This window comes from Lepidochelys kempii, chromosome 6 (genome assembly GCF_965140285.1).
Source record: "Lepidochelys kempii isolate rLepKem1 chromosome 6, rLepKem1.hap1, whole genome shotgun sequence".
NCBI classification, from domain to species: Eukaryota; Metazoa; Chordata; order Testudines; family Cheloniidae; genus Lepidochelys; species Lepidochelys kempii.
The window spans coordinates 29398290-29416568 of record NC_136385.1 but is presented as its reverse complement, the minus strand read 5'-3'; the positions used below and the strand labels follow the sequence as shown (position 1 = coordinate 29416568).

At 42.5% G+C, this 18279-nt stretch overlaps 1 protein-coding gene across 1 annotated transcript in view; it reads left to right on the top strand.

Moving 5' to 3' along the window:
* The first annotated feature begins 5766 nt into the window (after nucleotides 1-5766).
* PTPRJ (protein tyrosine phosphatase receptor type J) overlaps nucleotides 5767-18279 on the top strand; it is a 139121-nt gene continuing 126608 nt past the window's right edge. The window contains exon 1 of the mRNA XM_073347300.2: nucleotides 5767-6253. Within this exon, the coding sequence (XP_073203401.2) occupies nucleotides 6197-6253 (57 nt within the window). The 5' untranslated portion in view covers nucleotides 5767-6196. The remainder of the gene's footprint in view (nucleotides 6254-18279) is intronic.

Genomic DNA, 18279 nt, shown 5'->3' with positions numbered 1-18279 from the left:
GAGGGGGAAGTGGGATTTACCCCCATTGGCTGGTCTACGGAACCTACCAATCTTGGAAGATTCACCAGGGGTTCAAGCCATCAGTACAGATTTTTTTCTCTAGTCACAAGATTTCAGCCCTGGCTGGAGCCTGTCTGCCAATAACACCAGATGCTCCAGCCCTCTGAGAATTTCAACATAGCCTGGGGAAAATCCCACTCTGATTGGCTGCCTTCCCTACTTCCTCGCCTCCTGGAGAAAAGCATCCAATCCAGGCTGCTGCAAGAAGCAGGCTTTGCTCTCTCCCTCTACCTTCAGGAGCTGAAAGCATTTTCATAGGAGGGGAGGGAGCAGAAAGACTCCAGCAGCTCAGCAAGATCCTGGTTCCTTCTCCTCCTCCTTCCTCTTCTGTGAGCAATGTGATGCCCCCTCATCTCCCCTCTCCTCTCTCCTGGCAACACTAGACCTGGGAAGGAGCAGAGGGGACCTTGCTGCAGTCCCTCCAGGCATGGGAGAAAGGAGTGTAAAACCCCAGGAGCAGCAGAAATAAGGGTGGGAGGAAGAAGTGAGGTGGGGGATGGAGGGCAGATATGGAGGCAGAATTGATGGGGATTGGGGGACAGGACAAGATTAATTTGGAGTTTGGGGGACAGAATTAATTGCTGGGCAGGGGGATGGATAGAAATGGGTTTGAGATCTCTTGCAGTTAGAGGCCAAAATCATCTTACTCAATAAACTGGGGAGAGCTGATATCATTAATTTTCTCTCACATGGAGGATGGGCAGGGGGAGTTCAAAAATCCAAAGAGATCAAAAAACACAATGTAATCTCTTTTCAAAAAAATCTCAGGATTTTTGGGGGTCATGATTTTTGAACTGTTGGGGCTGGCAATGACCGCCAGATGCTTTTGAAAGGACCACAAAATATTTTTAATTACTTATTATCATTATTGTTATTATTTTTGTATTATTTTCTCTGGAGTCTAAACGTTGACTATAACTTGACTAAAAAATTTGGATCTTGATAAAAAATAATTATTCCTGCTATACAGAATCTTTGTCAGAAATAGCCTTTGGTAGACATATTGGGGTAGGTTCTATTCCCTAGGCAGTATGAATTTTTCTGATGGCCAGTGCCAGCTACCTCCCATTGCCCTTGTTGAATGATAATCATGAATGACATCTCATGTGCTACATTGTCCCCTTTATGCTTGCTATAGGTCTCTTGCATCAGTAGCACGTGCTATTTTTGGTCATATGGACTATTTTAAACTAATTGATTTGAAGAAAAAATTCAGAGGTTAATATCGTCTCTGCAAATCTCCTCTAACCCATTTTCTGGATGTAATAACCAAATTGTTTACAGTTGTGATGAATTAGCAGGCAGAGTCCAGGTCAGACAGCTAAAAGTAAATGATAAATGCCATTTAGGTTGTCTCCACTATGCATGTGGTGTGTGGGTGTGTATGTGTAATATATATTTCTCTGTTTAGAAATAGGTGGTGGTGATAACCATGTAATAAAATTTTATTAATTGAGCAACTCTGACAATCTCACTTGCACTTTGTCCACTCATGCATCTGTATCAGCACAACTTTCACCATTCCAAACCTCTCAACAGCTTCAGACCACAACTATTTATTGTAAATTATCAACCTCTACAAAAATGTTTCCTATTTCCCAAATATGGAATTTCCCTCCTAAAATTGCACTGGTTTGTGGTCTAGGCTGGACAATGTTCAGGCCTCGACCGGTGACAGATATAAGATTAGATATTTCATGATTCCACAGGACTGGAAATGTTGGGTGAAATCCAGACCTCACTGAAGTCAATGGGAGTTTTGCCATTTACTTCAAAGTTGTGGATTTTACTCATGGACTTTATACTATAGGAAAGAGGAGATTTCAAACTTTTAAATGGGACATACAGCACTTGCTTCTAGTCCTGGAAGTTCCCAAGATATCTGACCTTTAAATCACTACATTATGTTTACAAAACTCTATTGAAAATAACGTTAGAGATTATTAATATAATAAAATAATATACACCAGACCCTTGGTAGAATGCACGTCTATATAGCGTGAATTCGCATATAACGCGGTTGAGGCCATGGATCCCAAATTTAATTACTTTAATTGCAATTCATTTTAACGCGGTCCCCGCATTAATGCCGTACTGCGCATGGATCCCAAATCCTGTGTTCTAGTGAGGGTCTGCTGTATATTAATTATAATTAAAATATATTCGTTATATTTCCTGTCTCTCTCCAGAGCTTATACAGTTGGACTTATGGGAGCAGATCCTCAAGATTTGGATGAACTGAGCACAGGACCTGAAGGGAAGGGGAAGGTGTCACCCACCGTTCCATTCTTCTGATTTTGGGGCTAACCAGATGCCCAAGGCATGTAAACATCCAGAAGAGAGGGCAAGGTGGTGTATGCAGAATAAAGGACGGTGCACTGTGGTATGAAGGTTTTGGGATAACCTGCACAGCTCATTTGTAGAGCTGGGCAAAATTTTTCAACCATTTTTTGTTGTTGAAAAATGCAGTTTCATCACAATCAATATATTTCACAAAAAGAGTTTGATTTCAATGTTTGTTTGTTTTTACTTTTTCAAGGAAAAAAATCAAAATTAAATTAAAATGTTTGTTTTTTGTGGAAAAAAATCAAAATTTTCTACAAAACATTTTGTATGTAATAGTTTTTTTTTCCCAAAAAATGTTTTGTGGATTTACTTTTGGATTTTCCAACCAGCTCTACCCACTTGTTTTCATGAGCACTTGTGAGTCATCCCAAACAGATGCTAATAAAACTTTGATATCATACCACCCCATCATGCATTCTCTTTCTCCTTTTCACTAGATGTGTGTGTATAATATTTCAGTGAGTCATTTTCAAATCTCAGATGTATCTGTAAAGAATAAACCTAATCTTAATTAGACAATAAATCAGTTACTAGCATACTTTACAACTAAGGCCCCAATTTAGGGGCTTACCTTTAAGTATTCCCACTTGAAATCAATGGGATTGCTTATGTGCTTAAAGTTAAATATGTTCACCAGCCTTCACAGAATCAGTTGTCTGTGTGCTAATTTGGAGACTCGAGAGATGAATTCCCAGGATCCAAAAGTTCTGCCTATTTGGGTGCCTGTGACATGAACAGCCTGGGGATGCGAGGACTGACAGTCTATACATGGCTGGGACTACCAGAACAGGTGAACTGGGTCTAGACAGACAAGGTTTGGGGGCAGGGAGTTTGGCACCCAGTGGTAGGAGGATATGTAGCCACTCAGTTGCTCTCTGAAGAAAGGAGAGAAGTTTCGCTAATCTAGGCCTAGTTCCAGAAAGAGACTTAGGTGTAGGGTGACCACATTTTCCCAAAGGTTAAATGGGATACCGCATGGGGCTGGCCCAAGGCCCCCCTCTTCTCCCTGCGTGTGGGACTGGCCCGAGTTCCCTCTGCCACCTACCTGCGCAAGGCTGGCCTGAGGGCCCCCCCCCCCCATGGCCCAAGATACCCTGCTGCCCGCCCAAGTGGGACTGGCCCGGCCCAAGCCGCTCTCTCAAGCCCTCCCTCTTGCACAGGGCTGGCATTGCCACCTGCCTCCTCTCCCTCCCCCTCCCGTACATTCCTCTGCACCCTGTTAGGGGTCACACCCCACTTTTTTGCCAAAACTGTGTATTTGTCCAATTTGCTCTTGTCAACTGATGATCACTTGTTTATATATTTAACACCATTATAAATGCTGGAGGCAAAGCATGGTTTGGGGTGGAGACTTATAGCTTGTGACCCCCTGGGGTGTCCTGACCCCCAGTTTGAGAACCCCTGATCTCGCCCATCCCGTCACTCATGCTGGTGCTGCTGAGGCTGTACTTCTATTTTTTAGTGTGCTAGTTCAATCAGAGTGAGCACAGGTATATCTACTTGAGCTGGAAATTATACCTTCCAGTTCCAGTGTAGATGTACCCTAGGAAAGAGATCCTCAGAAGACAGCAAGCAGAGTCAGGAAGAAACTGCAGAGGAAAGGGGAAGGGCTTATGGCCCAGATGTCCTTAGGTGCCTAACCTTATTGATCTGGGCCTTACTTGCCAGACTGATAGGCCAAAAATAGGCATACCCTTCCCCACCTCTTCCACCCCGCCCCGCTCAGGTTTCTCAGCCACGAACCAGCTCCTGGAGTTATGCACCTAAGTCAGATCAGTCACTTAGGGCTTGTCTACACTGGCACTTTACAGCACTGCAACTTTCTCACTCAGGGGCATGAAAAAAAAACCACCCTGGAGCACTGCAAATTTCAGTGCTGTAACATGCCAGTATAGACAGTTCACCAGCCCTGGGAGCCGCGCCCCTTGTGAGGGTGGTTTTTTTTAGAGTGCTCTAAAACCAAACAAATATAAAATATCTTAAGATACCCCTAAATGACTCATTAAAATTACTGCCCCTTTATCTACCCTACAATGATTGCTAACTCTAGCCTGACTGTTATTAATGAAAAGCCTAATTAAATGCTTGTTTATATTCATAATATACTTGTATTCATAATATTTTTGTCTCTGCTATGTAGGCAATAGTTTGTGTTTCAAAACACTCCAAATATCTGAACTTACACTAAAAAGCATTTTTTCTAAAGTACCTTAAGAAATGTAAAGTACTTTTCTAAAGTAGTTATCTAGGTATTTCAGAAATGAGGGAAACTCCCTCATTTTTACTAACAAGATAAAGACAGATCTATTTAGGCCCTAATCATGGAAACACTTCAACATATACAGAACTTTGTGTGCATAATCCCTTTGACTTTTAAGGAATTGTAAAACTATGTAAAGTTATGCACATGCTTCAGTGTTTGAAAGATTTTACATTTTGTAAAAACAAGGTCTTGAAAAAACGTTTATCAATGTTTTTATCATTAAAAAAGTCAATTAAAATAGATTTTAAGTGGATTCAGTCATTCACCTGCAGTGTTCCTAATTTAAGCATTACAACTTTGAAGCAGAGTTTAGAGCTTGAAAGTGGAATTAAGACCAAACTGACTATAAACCAAAATGGAACTAACTTGTCTGTTTTCATTGTCCAAGGTGAATGAAATGTAAAACGTACATTAACCCTGAGAAGTAAATTAGATTATAAAAATGTTCATTTGAAATTGCGCAGACATTTACAAAAGCGGTAAAAAAATACGAGCGTCAGCTGAAAGGAATTATTTCCGATAACTTCCTCGGGGTGAACTGTGTTTCACTGAGTCATTTCAGAACACCAGTTTTTGTTTTGTCACCCATTCCTGTTTCCCCAGTTGAACAATGCTGCATGATCATAAAATATAAATCTAAACGTTAAGGGGGGGGGGGGAGGAAAAGAAAATCTCGTTAATTAGCATACTCCAGAACTGAGTAGCCCTGTTAAATCTCACCCTGCATGCGGGCTCACATCAATGCTTCTGGGAACTCATGAGTATCACAAAGAATATTTACATGCCATTCGTCCCGCTGTGTGCTCGTTTTAATCTGTTCTTTGAGTTCTGTGCATAATCTTCCGCTCTAGAAATATTGTAACAAGCCCCATGTGCTCTGAGAAGCGGAGATCTCGCTGTTTGCAGTACCAGAGAAAGCCCCATTAAGAATGTCCTTTTTCAGAGACTGAAAGGGGGAGGGGGAGAGGAGAGCATCCCTCTCCGGCTCCATTTCCCAGTCGATTGCAGAAAGAATGTGGGAGGGCTAGAAAAGTTTTGAGTGAGCCACTTCCTCGTCCAGCCCAGCTGGGAGACAGAAAGGGGGAATGTCAGATGGGGGGGGAGTGCAGCAACAACTTCCCAGCAGCAAAATGGCCTTTTAAACCCTTGACAACAGGAGGCGAATTCCTCCCCCTGGCAGCAGCGGAAGCGATGAGTGTTCAGAGGGGAGGTGACTGACTCTCTCTCTCTCTCCCCAGAGCAGGAGGCGAGCTTCACCGGGAGTCCTGCCTGCGCATCTCGCTCCACCCTGCCCGGGACTTGCCCCCGCTCCGAACTCCCGCATTTTCAGCGCGGGGTGCGCGGCAGGCGGAGCGAGAAAGCAGCCGCCTGCGGAGCGCAGAGAGAGAGAGAGAGAGAGAGGCGGGGGGCGGGAGGGACCCCGCCGGGCGCTGCTGAGTGCTGGGGCGCGCAGCCCTGCCATGTCCCCGGGGAAGCCGGAGTCGGGCTAAGTGGCTGCGCCCGCAGCGGGGAGAGCTCTTCAGGACCATGAAGCAGCCAGGGCAGCTCTTCCTCCGCCTGCTGCTCCTGCTCTGCCTCGCCAAGGTAAGGCGCCCTGGGAGAGCCGGGGACGGGCTGGAGGGCGCCCCTGCCAGATCCCCCGCCGCATGCAACCGGCCCCTCTCTCCCCCTGGGCGCTGTAGTCTGTCCCCGGCGTCCCGCCATGCAGCCTGCCCCAGGGCCCTCCTCCCCGCGCCTGGAACCTGTCCTCTTCTCGCCTTTCCCCCTCCCCAGCCACCTGTCAGTGGGGCGGGCTCCCGGGCTCGCTCAGGAGCGCGCGCGCGCTCGGTGGTCTCTGGCGGTGCCGCGCTCGGGGTCCAGTGGAAAGCCGTTCCGCCGGCGCCGGGCTGGGCGACCGGCCATGTGGCCGCAGCGGGCAGAGGCGGGAGAGGCAATGCGGGGCTCTCGGGGCTCGCACTCCGGCGGGGGCCTGGGTCGGGACAGTAGGGGGTGGGGGCTGTGGCCCGGCGGGGTGGGGTGGGTGAAGCTGCAGAGCCAGGCAGGTGCGCTGCTAGGTCATGGGGGCGGCGGCAGGGAGGCTGGGTGTGTCTGGGGGGCCAAGTGTGCTGGACTTGTTTCCTGGACACTGACAGCGAAGGGACTATAGTTCCTCTTAAGGGCAAGGCCCTGAAAAATGACCAGTGATCTGGATTTATTTTTATGTTTCTGTTGAGGTGCTCCACTTCTGAAATACCTTAAAGGAGCCTGGCCTGCAGAGGCCAGGTACTCAGCACTTACTGAAAATCAGGCCTCCCTAGGGTGTTTCAGGTTGGGCACCTGAACACCAAAGGACCCCAAATCACTAGTTACCAATTTTGACAATCTTGGCCTGAAGATGAACTTTAGCTCATTCAGTGGGAACAACTACAGCCCAGTGAGCTTGTGAAGTACACAGACCAAGTCCAGTTGTTAGCTTCCTGTCAGCGGCGAATCTGAAACTTTTCAAGTCTTGAACCAGACCAGGAAGGGGTTTGATTCTCTGCTTGCTTAGACAAGTTTCACACTTGGGAGTAAATCCACTTAAATCAACAAATTAAAGCAGGGCAAGAGCGAGAATCCAGCCTGCAGTTCAGTTTCCAGCTATGGGAGACCTGATATTATAAAAAAAAGACATGGTGTAGCTATTTATTTCTTGCAAACTTGCATTTCTTTTAAGAATACTCTTCCTATGGTTTACCATTGTGTTGTGACCAGTTTGGTAAAGGCTTATCACAGTCAATCAACATTAAACTGTTCATATCTCAGACATTAGAGAGATACAAATCACCAGCCCTGTTATCTCCTTTCAGAAGTTGGGAATTTTTAGGGAAATGGCCCACTTCTGTGGGGATTAAGCAGCTCTGGAGTGTTGGATCCCAGAAAAATGAAAAGGCCTCTACCCATACTGTTTGTATATCCCTCTGAAATCCCTTCCAATCATTACCCAATATTTGTTGAAAAAATAATGTAGAGATCTAAGACTAATTTAGAGATGGGATCCAAGTATATCCCTTCCTAGATCTGAATACTCCTGAATATGGTAAAAGCTTGTATTTTTTGAGACTTGGGCAAGGGCTGTCTTTGGTCACCACCTTGCAATCTGACATTGCTGTGCTGCACCGGGATCTGCCTGCACCATGCCCCATTGATTTCAGTGGGGCTCTACACTAGCATAGGGATCTGCTTGTGCTGATCATCTTTCAGGGTCTGGGCCTTAACTTATGACCAGTGTTTTAACTTACGACCAAAAGAAAAGGAGTACTTGTGGCACCTTAGAGACTAACAAATTTATTTGAGCATAAGCTTTTGTGAGCTACAGCTCACTTCATCGAATGCTGTAGCTCATGAAAGCTTATGCTCAAATAAATTTGTTAGTCTCTAAGGTGCCACAAGTACTCCTTTTCTTTTTGCGAATACAGACTAACACGGCTGCTACTCTGAAACTTATGACCAGTGTTTTAATAAAAATCTCTCCTTAAATCATGACACCTTCCTAATTATGCTCTGATATACCTTCTCCGTTTCTTTCTGTCTTTCTTTCTTTAAAGACCCATTGCATGCAGAGTAATAAATTTGTATAACTTCATTTCATTTGTGACTTATTTTTGACACTTCTGTGAATGTCAAGAACTATGCTAGAATGTTTTAAGTTAGTAACCTTAATTTCTTAATTGATGTTCTTGATCTTTTTGTAGTGTTTAAAAGCCAGTTCTTTTCAGGAAGAGGAGACAAAGCCAGTGACGTTCATACTTGAATAAAAACTATAGCAGAGACCTGTCTTTGCTGAGGGCCTGATTCTGCAAACTCTTGCTCACATGAGTCGTCCTACCTCACTTGATTTCAACAGGGCTACTCGCATGAGTAAAGATAATTTTTGTGATCTGGCTGTTACGTTTGTACAACCCGATTGACTGCAATGGGGAAACCATTTTTAAACTTACTAAGTTATAGCAAAGACCATATTTGTGAGAATTAACCACTTTAAAATTACACTAAATATTTGACATTAGGGATTTGACAACATAGACTCAGTTTTCCAAAGTGGGGGCTATGACAGCATATTCCAACCCTGCATTTGGATGGCTGCATTGTCACTTAGGTGCATAAATGCCCTTTAAAATACACCTAGCAACCTGATCCTATAGCTTTACCAAACACAGAAATCGCACTGAAGTTATATCAGTAGGTTAGCTATAGGATTGTGATGTAATTGTTGATTTGAGTTTCCAAGTAAAGGATTGGGATGTCTTGCTAGGGGCACAGTATTTGAAATTTGGGCTCGCTATGTCTAAACATAATTGGGTACATTTAATACCCGGTGTAAATCGTTGAAGTCAGTACTGTTATAGCAGGGATGAATTTGGACCATTTTTGCATTGCATTGCATTGCACGAATATAATAGCCATTGTTAACCATTATGGTTGAGTCTTGTTTAATATCTTTGGCCTAATAAACTGCATTATGTATTAACTGTTTGCTAAATTTCAGTTTTGAAACTGGAGTTGTTATAAGTCAACTTAATTTACACTTCAAATTAAAAACAGTTTAAAAATAAGAGTTTAATAAAAATATATAGCAAATTGCTCTATAGCAAAGATTTAAAGTGAAGCTGATTTAGGGCTCAGTTAAACTTAAAAAAAATAAGAAAAATAAAAGGCTTTCTCTGCTACATTAAATATTCTATTTCTGGGGTGAATTGTTCATCTTGAAGTTTGATCAGCTCTTAAACCAACTCTTATTAGGTAGGTTTCAGAGTAGCAGCCGTGTTAGTCTGTATTCGCAAAAAGAAAAGGAGTACTTGTGGCACCTTAGAGACTAACAAATGTATTTGAGCATAAGCTTTCGTGAGCTACAGCTCACTTCATCGATGAAGCTCACGAAAGCTTATGCTCAAATAAATTTGAAAGTCTCTAAGGTGCCACAAGTACTCCTTTTCTTCTTCTTAGGTAGATAGGCATAGGGAATGCTTAACTGTGGAGACTAAAAATTGATGCCTTATGGGATGTATTTTGGAGTGATCTGTTGCTGTAAAATATTTTGTTTGTTTGTTTTTTAAATCTGTGAAGTTACACTTGGGTATCCCTACCCCCCAAAGCAGGTGATTGTTTATGTCATTGAATAGAGCAGAACTGCAGATGCTGGGATAAGTTCTTTCATTCTTGTTCTTAACCCCAATAAATGTTAAATGGTAGTCCTTCTGAATGTTCTAAACAATGAGCAGAGAACATTGATTCCTTCTATAATACTTCGCAAATTCTTTATTTTAAATATGACAGAAAATCAGAGAATGGTTTCCTCTTCACCGCAAATAACGATGCATATGCTGCATGTTCTGAAGGCCTCTTACAGTCGCGCGCACACACACACACACACACACACAAATCCTCTTCTGCATCTTTGAGATCACAATGCAGGCTCACAGTGTGGATATACAGTCTGTGCAAACAGCATTGCTATTAATAGTACTTCCTTAACTCTGCTAGGTACAGGCACCCATGATCTAGAATTTTCATGCCATGTAAATTTTTTGGTTGGAATTACTAAGTAAGAGAAAGTGAGAGAGAGAATGCTAATGAATAAAATCTTGTTTGGTTGTTTATCATATAAGGCTGGATTTTACTAACCCATGTAATTTTAATTTGTACACTTCCTTCTAGAATTGCAGTGTACTAAGGGGGAGCGTTTCCACATCTGCTATGGGATGAAGGTTAGAAATTGTGGGTTTGAGTTCTAGTGACCTTAAAACCCGCCACTGGTTTAATTAAATGCTTTACCTGTGGGAGGAGAATGCTGTTAAAATAAATTAATCTGTGATTCCAAAATTGTGGTGTAGGAACAACTGGTGGTCTGCAGAGACCTAGTTGGTCAGATGCTGCTGGTTCTTTCCCTTGGTGTTCAGGTCCTTAATTGCAACCAAGGCCATGTCTACACTAGAACTTATGTCGACAAAACTTTTGTTACTCAGGGTGTGAAACACCCCCCCCCCCCCCCCCGAACGACATAAATTTTGCTGGCATAAGTGGTAGTGTGCACAGGACTAGGTCGGTGGGAGACGCTTTCTTGCCAGCATAGCTACTGCCGTTCGCTGAGCTGGTTTTATGATGTCAACAGGAGAGAGCTCTATGATGTCAACAGGCATAACGCGGCTACACGAGCACTCTTACAGCTGTGCCACTGTAAGCTTGTAAGTGTAGACATGGCCTAAGAGCTTGAACACCTCTAAAGGTAACTGGAAATGAGGAGGAGCCAGCCTAGCTGCCTCTACAAAGGAGGGACCACTGTTCTGAGGAGAGTAAACAAGAGCCCCGCTCAAGGAGTGGGCAGTCCTCCTTCAGCAGGAGAGGATTGTGCAGGAGAGAAGGGCTTAGGGAATCAGGGAAGAAGATAACCTAGCATGCCCAGATCAGAAGGGGCCAAAATGTGTAGGGGGAAATGGAGGATCTGACATCTAGGAAATGTGTGCAGAAGGAGAGGAACAGAACAGATGTCCACCCATCAGTTCTGCTAATCTAGAAGCCTATACCAAGGCTCTTCACTAAGCATAGATAGATCCAGTTTTTTGCATATCCATTCAGGCACACTTGGACTGCCATGCCTATGTACTAGAGAGTGCATGGTCAGGGCTTTAGACGTTCCTCCAAGACTCTTTGGTATTCACAATAAGGTGGGGAAGAGGAGTGTGGCCCATATCTCAAATCACATTAACAAGGCCCACCTTGGGAGGAAAAAAAAGTGGCCACTAGATGGGATACCTTGCATCTTCCCTAAACAACATAAAGCAAACACTTGCTACCCACTGATGTACCTTGTACATACATGTTCTGTGTTGGCCTTTTCTGTTTTACTTCTGTCTCTTTTTTCTTTGACACCTCCTCCCCTCCCCCCACCACATGCATGCTATTTTTTTTTGTCGTGCAAAGCTATTTCAAAACTGAAATAATTAAGAAAAAATTCTAGCATGACTTAAATTAGTTCCCAACACTTGCATAGATATGCACATGGGCTGTGTGGTGTGAAAGAGTATGTATGCATGGCACTATTTTAGGCCTTAGGAAAGATGCATTCTTTTTTAAACATGTTTTTTGTTTGGCCACTCAAAAGAGCTAATTTTGTTGTTGTTGTTGCTTGGTTTTGTGGTACGTGGGAGCATGTCATCTGCAAAAACATAAAATTGTTCTGCGTATTCTTTGCATAATATTGGCCTGGGATTTGGTCATGTGAAGAGTAATGAGAAAAAGGAAACAGTTTTGCCTGATCAGGCTATTGAAGCTGCAAAGGTTCTGATTCTGAGCCTCCAGCTAACTAGGAAGGAAACACTTGAAGGCAGGATCTTGAGCTGCATTATGAATTAAATTCCATTTGCTGCAGCATTGCAAGTAGATACTGTATGTCCATATTGCCTGGTCAAAGGCTTTCTCTGTATTCAGAGAAGGTCAAGACGTTTTCACATTATGAGTGTATATATTTCAAATCTCTTAGGTTATCTCAGCCTTCTCTCCCTAAACATGGCCCAGAGTGAAGGAGGCAGGTGACTCGCCATTTTCTTGGTCAGGATTTTATAATCTGTGTCAAAAAGGCAGATGAGTCTGTATGAGACTTACTCTGGGATTGATTCCTTGCTCCTTTTGGCAATATTGCGATAGTTGTTGTCTGTCAGTTTGAAGAGTTATATTGAAGGTGGCCTTAGTGTGAGTGTTCCGTGTAGGGGGTTATTTATCCAAAGCAAGTTTTGAAGACATTCAGCCCCATATTTACTCATTAGGGCCTGTGGCTGTGTGTATTCTTGAGGGCCTTAGTGGAGTCTATTAGTTCCTCTTCTTCCTCTGGCTCTGAGATTTGTTGCTCATGTGCAGTAAAATGAGTCGATTTGGAAGTTGTGAGAAAACTCCGGGGATTCCTCCTACTTATGTAAAGGTTTTCTGTTCCGTGAGATAATTTTTTCTTAAAGTACGACAAACTCATTGCTCTCCTTGGCATCAGGGAGCTTCTGCTGCTCTTCCTTGCACTGGCTTCTTTTGAAATAGGAAGAACTGGTGTTTTGGGGGTTCCAGATCTGCTGGTGAGTGGCCTAATCTCCCAGTGAAAATAGAGGAAGCCCCTCAGCGTTTGCAACATTTAAAATTAGATTGGTGGTAACGCTAGCCCATATAGAAAGGGGAACAATCCTGCACTGGCAAGGGGCTTGGGTTAGCTGACATGATCCATCTTTGAGACCAGTCTGTAGCTTCTATGGATACTTAGGCTACGTTTATGCTACGGACTTTACAGTGGTATGGCTATCTCACTGCTCCTGTGTAGACACTCTATGCCAGCGGGAGAGAGCTCTCCCGTCAGCATAATTAAACCACCCCCGACGAGCGACGGCAGCTATGTTGGCAGGAGAGTGTCTGCCACAGGCATAGCGCTGTCCACACCGGCACTTTGGTTGGTGAAACGTATGTCGGTCAGTGGTGTGGTTTTTTTCCACAGCCCTGACTGACAAAAGTTTTGCCGACAAAAGTGCTAGTGTTGACAAAGCCTTAGATGATTCCGCAGCTCTGTGTGTCTGTGAGAGAGAGAAAGAGACGGAGAGAATGAAGGTCATGATGTTAGTAGTTGCATTACAGCAGGAAGAGTAGCTTGCATGAACCATTGAGAAAAATGGACTCAAAACCCCACCAATGATTCTGTTACCATATCAGGCATACCCTGCCTTAAACACTCAAAACTGGTTCTGAAACCTGGTGTTTTCAGAATAATTGTGTCTTTGGCTGACAGTAAATTTCCATATGCATAATTATACCTTATTAATGTAAAAGCTGAACTGGAGTTGAACACTTGAGTGTGGAGGGGTGGGAGGCTTCTGTGATTACACTTGATTGCATTCTTTGGTGCTGCAGGAGTCTTTTAGACCTACAAAATGCTTCAGAATGGAACGAGAGGTAAGATAACTGAACTTCTCTAAATGTCTAAGGACTCTTTTGTTTAATTGTGTTTTTCCCGTGACAACAGACACAGGAATTCTAATATCTTACTAACACTGGTGAGCATGTACAAGTCTCAAAATTGCCTTTTAAATCTCATTGTAGTTCAAGGAATTATTGAAAACACAAGATTTTCCTCTGTGTAAAACACTCTTTCTTGGTCACACAGTGTTTTGCTGGTCCCCTCGCAGGATTAGCGACTTTTTGTAATCCTTGACACAGTTTGCATGCTTTCATAAAAAGCAGTCAGTGCCAATTAAAACTCGGTTTGTTTCTGTGCATAGTTCTGCTCTCTCTCTCACATATGAGTATTTGCAATTTTGTCATTCATGGATTTTTTTTTTTTAAAAGAAAATATTCTTTCCAAGACAAACAAGATAAGCATATCGGTGTGCGAATTTATTGGCTTTCATGTTACTGTTGAAGGGTAAACTTCTAATGCATTGCACTGCATGTTAGCCGTGAGTTTCCGACTTTAAGAGAAGTTGCACAAATATGACCATACAGTGCACTGAAATCTCATCCCTGAGTCTTTATAAAGTGATATTTCCCTCAAAGCTTTAAAATTGCATAAAGAGAAACAGTGACTGGGAAAGATCAGTCTCTTGTAACTTCTTGTTGGGGGAGGGGTGAGGAGTGCAAATAAACTGTACAATGCAGTTTTGTGCACCTGTGTTTGAGAGAGGAAGCCAGAGGCACCTATCTGAGGTCTAAATCTGGCCTTTTTTAGATTGGTGGGATTCTGATTGTAATGCTGTGGTATAGAAATCTGAATAGAAACCCCCCCCCATCTTTTGACATGACGTAAAGGGAAACTTAAAGTCAGCAGCATGAAAATCTGAATTCTTCTAAATGACACATTTCTTAAAAATTGTTAAAAGATTCCTGACAATGTAATTAGAGCTGATTGAAAAGTTCTGAATTTTCAAAATTTCAGTGAAAATGTTCTGTAGGAAGTTTTCATGCAAATTTTTTTCAGCTTGTTTAAACCAGCTTAGAGCAGTCAGTGTTTTTTGAAAATTTTAAATTTTGCCCCAAAACTTAGGTTTTGAAGACTTTTCACAAAACAATGTGTTTTTTCAGTTAGCTGTATTATTAATATTAAGATGAATGGCCTAACAATGAAAATGACTTGGATATTTTATAATTAACCAATTACAGATTACATGTCTAAGTACAAACTGGGTTAATAATTGAAACAGGCATATATATGTTTGATGGTGTTTCCAGAGCTGTTAGATAGCTTTTTGTGATGAGTCGTGGTTAAGTGCAGTAAAAATTTTAAATGCCCCCTTGTTGAGAGATGGGGCTGTTAAATCTGGGATTGGATCTGTACGTCTTGTACTCTTCATAAAAATGCAGTACTTGTAGTGATGCATGTTAGGTAACCATTAAAGCCTCACCAATGCTTGTCAGTTTGTTTATTTATTTATTTATTTTATTTTTGAAGTAAACCTACAGGGCAAAGGAGTTATCAAGTATTTCCACTTGGAAATCTCCCGCAGATACCTCAAAACAAAGGAGCTGAGAGGCAAAGGCAACAACAACGAAAACATGTTGACCATTTTTATATTGACCCTTCTGAATATAATGTCTTTTTTTTCACTCACGCAATCACAGATTTCCATATTAGAAAACCTGAAGCAATTTCATATTTAAGGTGAAACATCTGAACTCACTTGGTCCTCCAATTTCATGGCACAATGTGTCACTATCTTAATGTCACCCATCTCTTTCTTCCAATTCTAATTGTGTCTAGGTATTGGCTGGTAGTGGTTAACCCAAACTATAAACTGCTTTTTGAAATATAATTCTATTGGTTTGATGCAAAATTCTGTAACTATGAGTCTTTTTTTTCCCCTGGGTCTTTCTTTGATCCCCTCCTGAGAGCTCAGAGAAGGCTCACCTCCACAGAAGACTGCTCTTGTAGTCAAAGAGCAAAGATACAGTTCTCTCTGCTGTCCATCAAGACAACTCCATAACTATTACGAGGGTGTGGGACAAGTGCCTACTGCCAGTGCCATGAATGGGGAATTTTGCTATTGACTTCAGTGACAACAAGATCAGGCCCCAATTAAAAGAACAAGTGATAGATTTTAAAAAATTCAATAAATGGGACTTTAAAAATGTTGATCTTAATTAAAAAAAGCAATTCATGCATTAAACTTCATTTTGCAGTCATTTAGTTGACTGAAAAAAAGCTAGTAATTCACACTATAAGCAAACTGTGAAACAAAATACACACACACACACACACACATCTATATTATAGTTGGCAAAGTACTGACACCAATTTGAGACTTTGTATGCTAAGCGTTAGCCAGCAGCAAATATTTGCAGGTTAATATAAGTTCTGGAACTACCCTAAATGGTGCTAATTTCCCAGCACTACAACGTAGAGCCCACAGTGTGTGGTTTAACTGGTATTTAGCTATTGTCTTTGAATCAATCTACGTATTTTGTATGCATCTGTTGAACTATTTCCTGGTTTCAGAGTAGACGTACATGGTGCACCAGAAGTTAACAGAAGACGAGCTCTGATAAGTATTTATTGTTTTGGAGTACAATAGTATTGTAAAGAGTATTCGGTCCACTTCTCCGCCCCCCAAATGATTATGGCCTGGTAAGAATAATTCCCTTTACAATTATAAAATTTAACAAACCTCCTCTACACAGTAAAAATGAAACTGTTTTGCTCTAGATTTGCAAAAGGCTGATCTGTCTATAAACTCCATTTCCTTCTCTAAAGCTCCTACAATGTATCCTTTTTGGCTCAGCAGAAGTGACTGTAAATCACCCAATATCACAAACAATTCTGGGCAATTGCCAAAGCAAACCCTACTCCATACAAGTGAACAAATTCTGTGGACTTGCCCTACTAATGTGAGGTTGAAGGTCACTTGTGCTAAGAGGGGCTCAGTCTTCCTCTTAAAAGTATACAAACACCAAAAACTCTAACCTCTATGTGTATGTAGATGGAGCAATCAGCACTGCATATGAGCAATCAAAATCGTACTTTTGGGCAAATCTAAATCAGTTCAAGTACACACACCCACTTGCACAAACCTCATTCTTTTCAGTCTCTGTTTGGGTCAATCTGTACATCATGTGAGTTACAGTAAGAAGCACCAATCAAAGTGTGCCAAAGATTTATTGTTGGAGCACACCCCTGATACATCCTTGCCTACCTTCATTGCCGCTTTCAGAGCTGGTCCCAGCAGCATGCTTCTTACTGCTCAATCGTGAATGAAAATGGACAGATTCCAATATGAAACAAAAAGAGATAAAAGGGGGTGGGGGGGGCGGAGACGAGATGTCTTGTGTGCCAAGTATCATTTCCAGCTGTTGCTGTGGGTTCTGTTTGTTTCCTTTGCCCCCAGGACTTCGCATCATCAACTGAGATGATCTCTGAAGTAACCTGTTAATCTGAGACTTTCGTCAGGTTGACTATCTGGCCCCAGTAATACAGAATCCTGTGGGAGAGGTAGGAGGCATTGTGCTCCCTAACTTAGCTTCCCTGATAGCAAAGACTTCTTTTTTGACACCAGGAAAGACCTTTTAAGGCTGTCTCCTCTCCTCAAATTGGAAGTTTTGCTGCTCTGCCTTCCAACGCAGCTAAAGGAACCATCTGAATCCCAGTTTGGCACATGAGGTTCCTAGTAACAACTCTGAAGAGGTTTAGGAGTAGCAGTGGGCAAGAGCTCTGTCTCTCCCACTGTAGAAACCCTGCTGGGAAAAACAAAGTTATTATCCTGAAGCTAAAGAAGTGGTAGAGGGACTAGACACTTCTAGGCAGTTTCTTAGTTATGCAAAACCATTGCCACGCTTCTCTAATTAGACTGCTAAGAAGAGAATCTGTTGATCTGATGTCTCTTCTTTTGTCAGATTGCTATACTTCTTAATAACTCCTGGGCAGGCCCTGATCCCAACTTCACACTGTTAGCTCATGTGGCTAACACGTACAAACTCCCATGCACGGGGGTAAGCTACATAAGCTCCCAAGTCAACTCTCTGGTCCTTGTCTCCTGAAGTCAACTCAGGTTTCAAATTGTACACATAGCCAGGCAAAAGGAGCATGGCTTTGTGGTGGTGGTGTTACCTTCATCCTTCCTCCCTCCTTCACTTCCTCCTCTGGTGTGCTGCAACCAGCATGTTTAGTGACCTTTACACTGTAAGCATTTGGGGCAACTATTACAAATTGGCATCGTACCTAGCACAATATGACCCCGATCTGATTGGAGTCCCTGGGCACTGCTGTAATTCTTTTTCAGTTTCCTGCTGATTTTTAGGAAGTTATAAAACATAAACGTTGATGATGCGTTATATCCACAAATATTTCCTTCTGAGCATCAACAGGGTCATAAATGACAGCTGGAGACAAAACCTTCTCTGCAACTACTTCCTCCTTTTTTATGAATAAAGTATTCCTTCTTTCTGGTCATGAATAGGTTGTAAATCAGACAAAAGCTGGGTTGTCTTTTCGTTTCTGAGTGAATTGATTAATTCTTGTCCCATTTATGTATAGCAAAGGTCTTCCTTACAACAGGCACAGATGAAAGATTGTTTCTCATACTGTAAGGGGAAATTCACCTCTGGGCAGAAGATAAGCCTGAAGTTGGGATCCACTT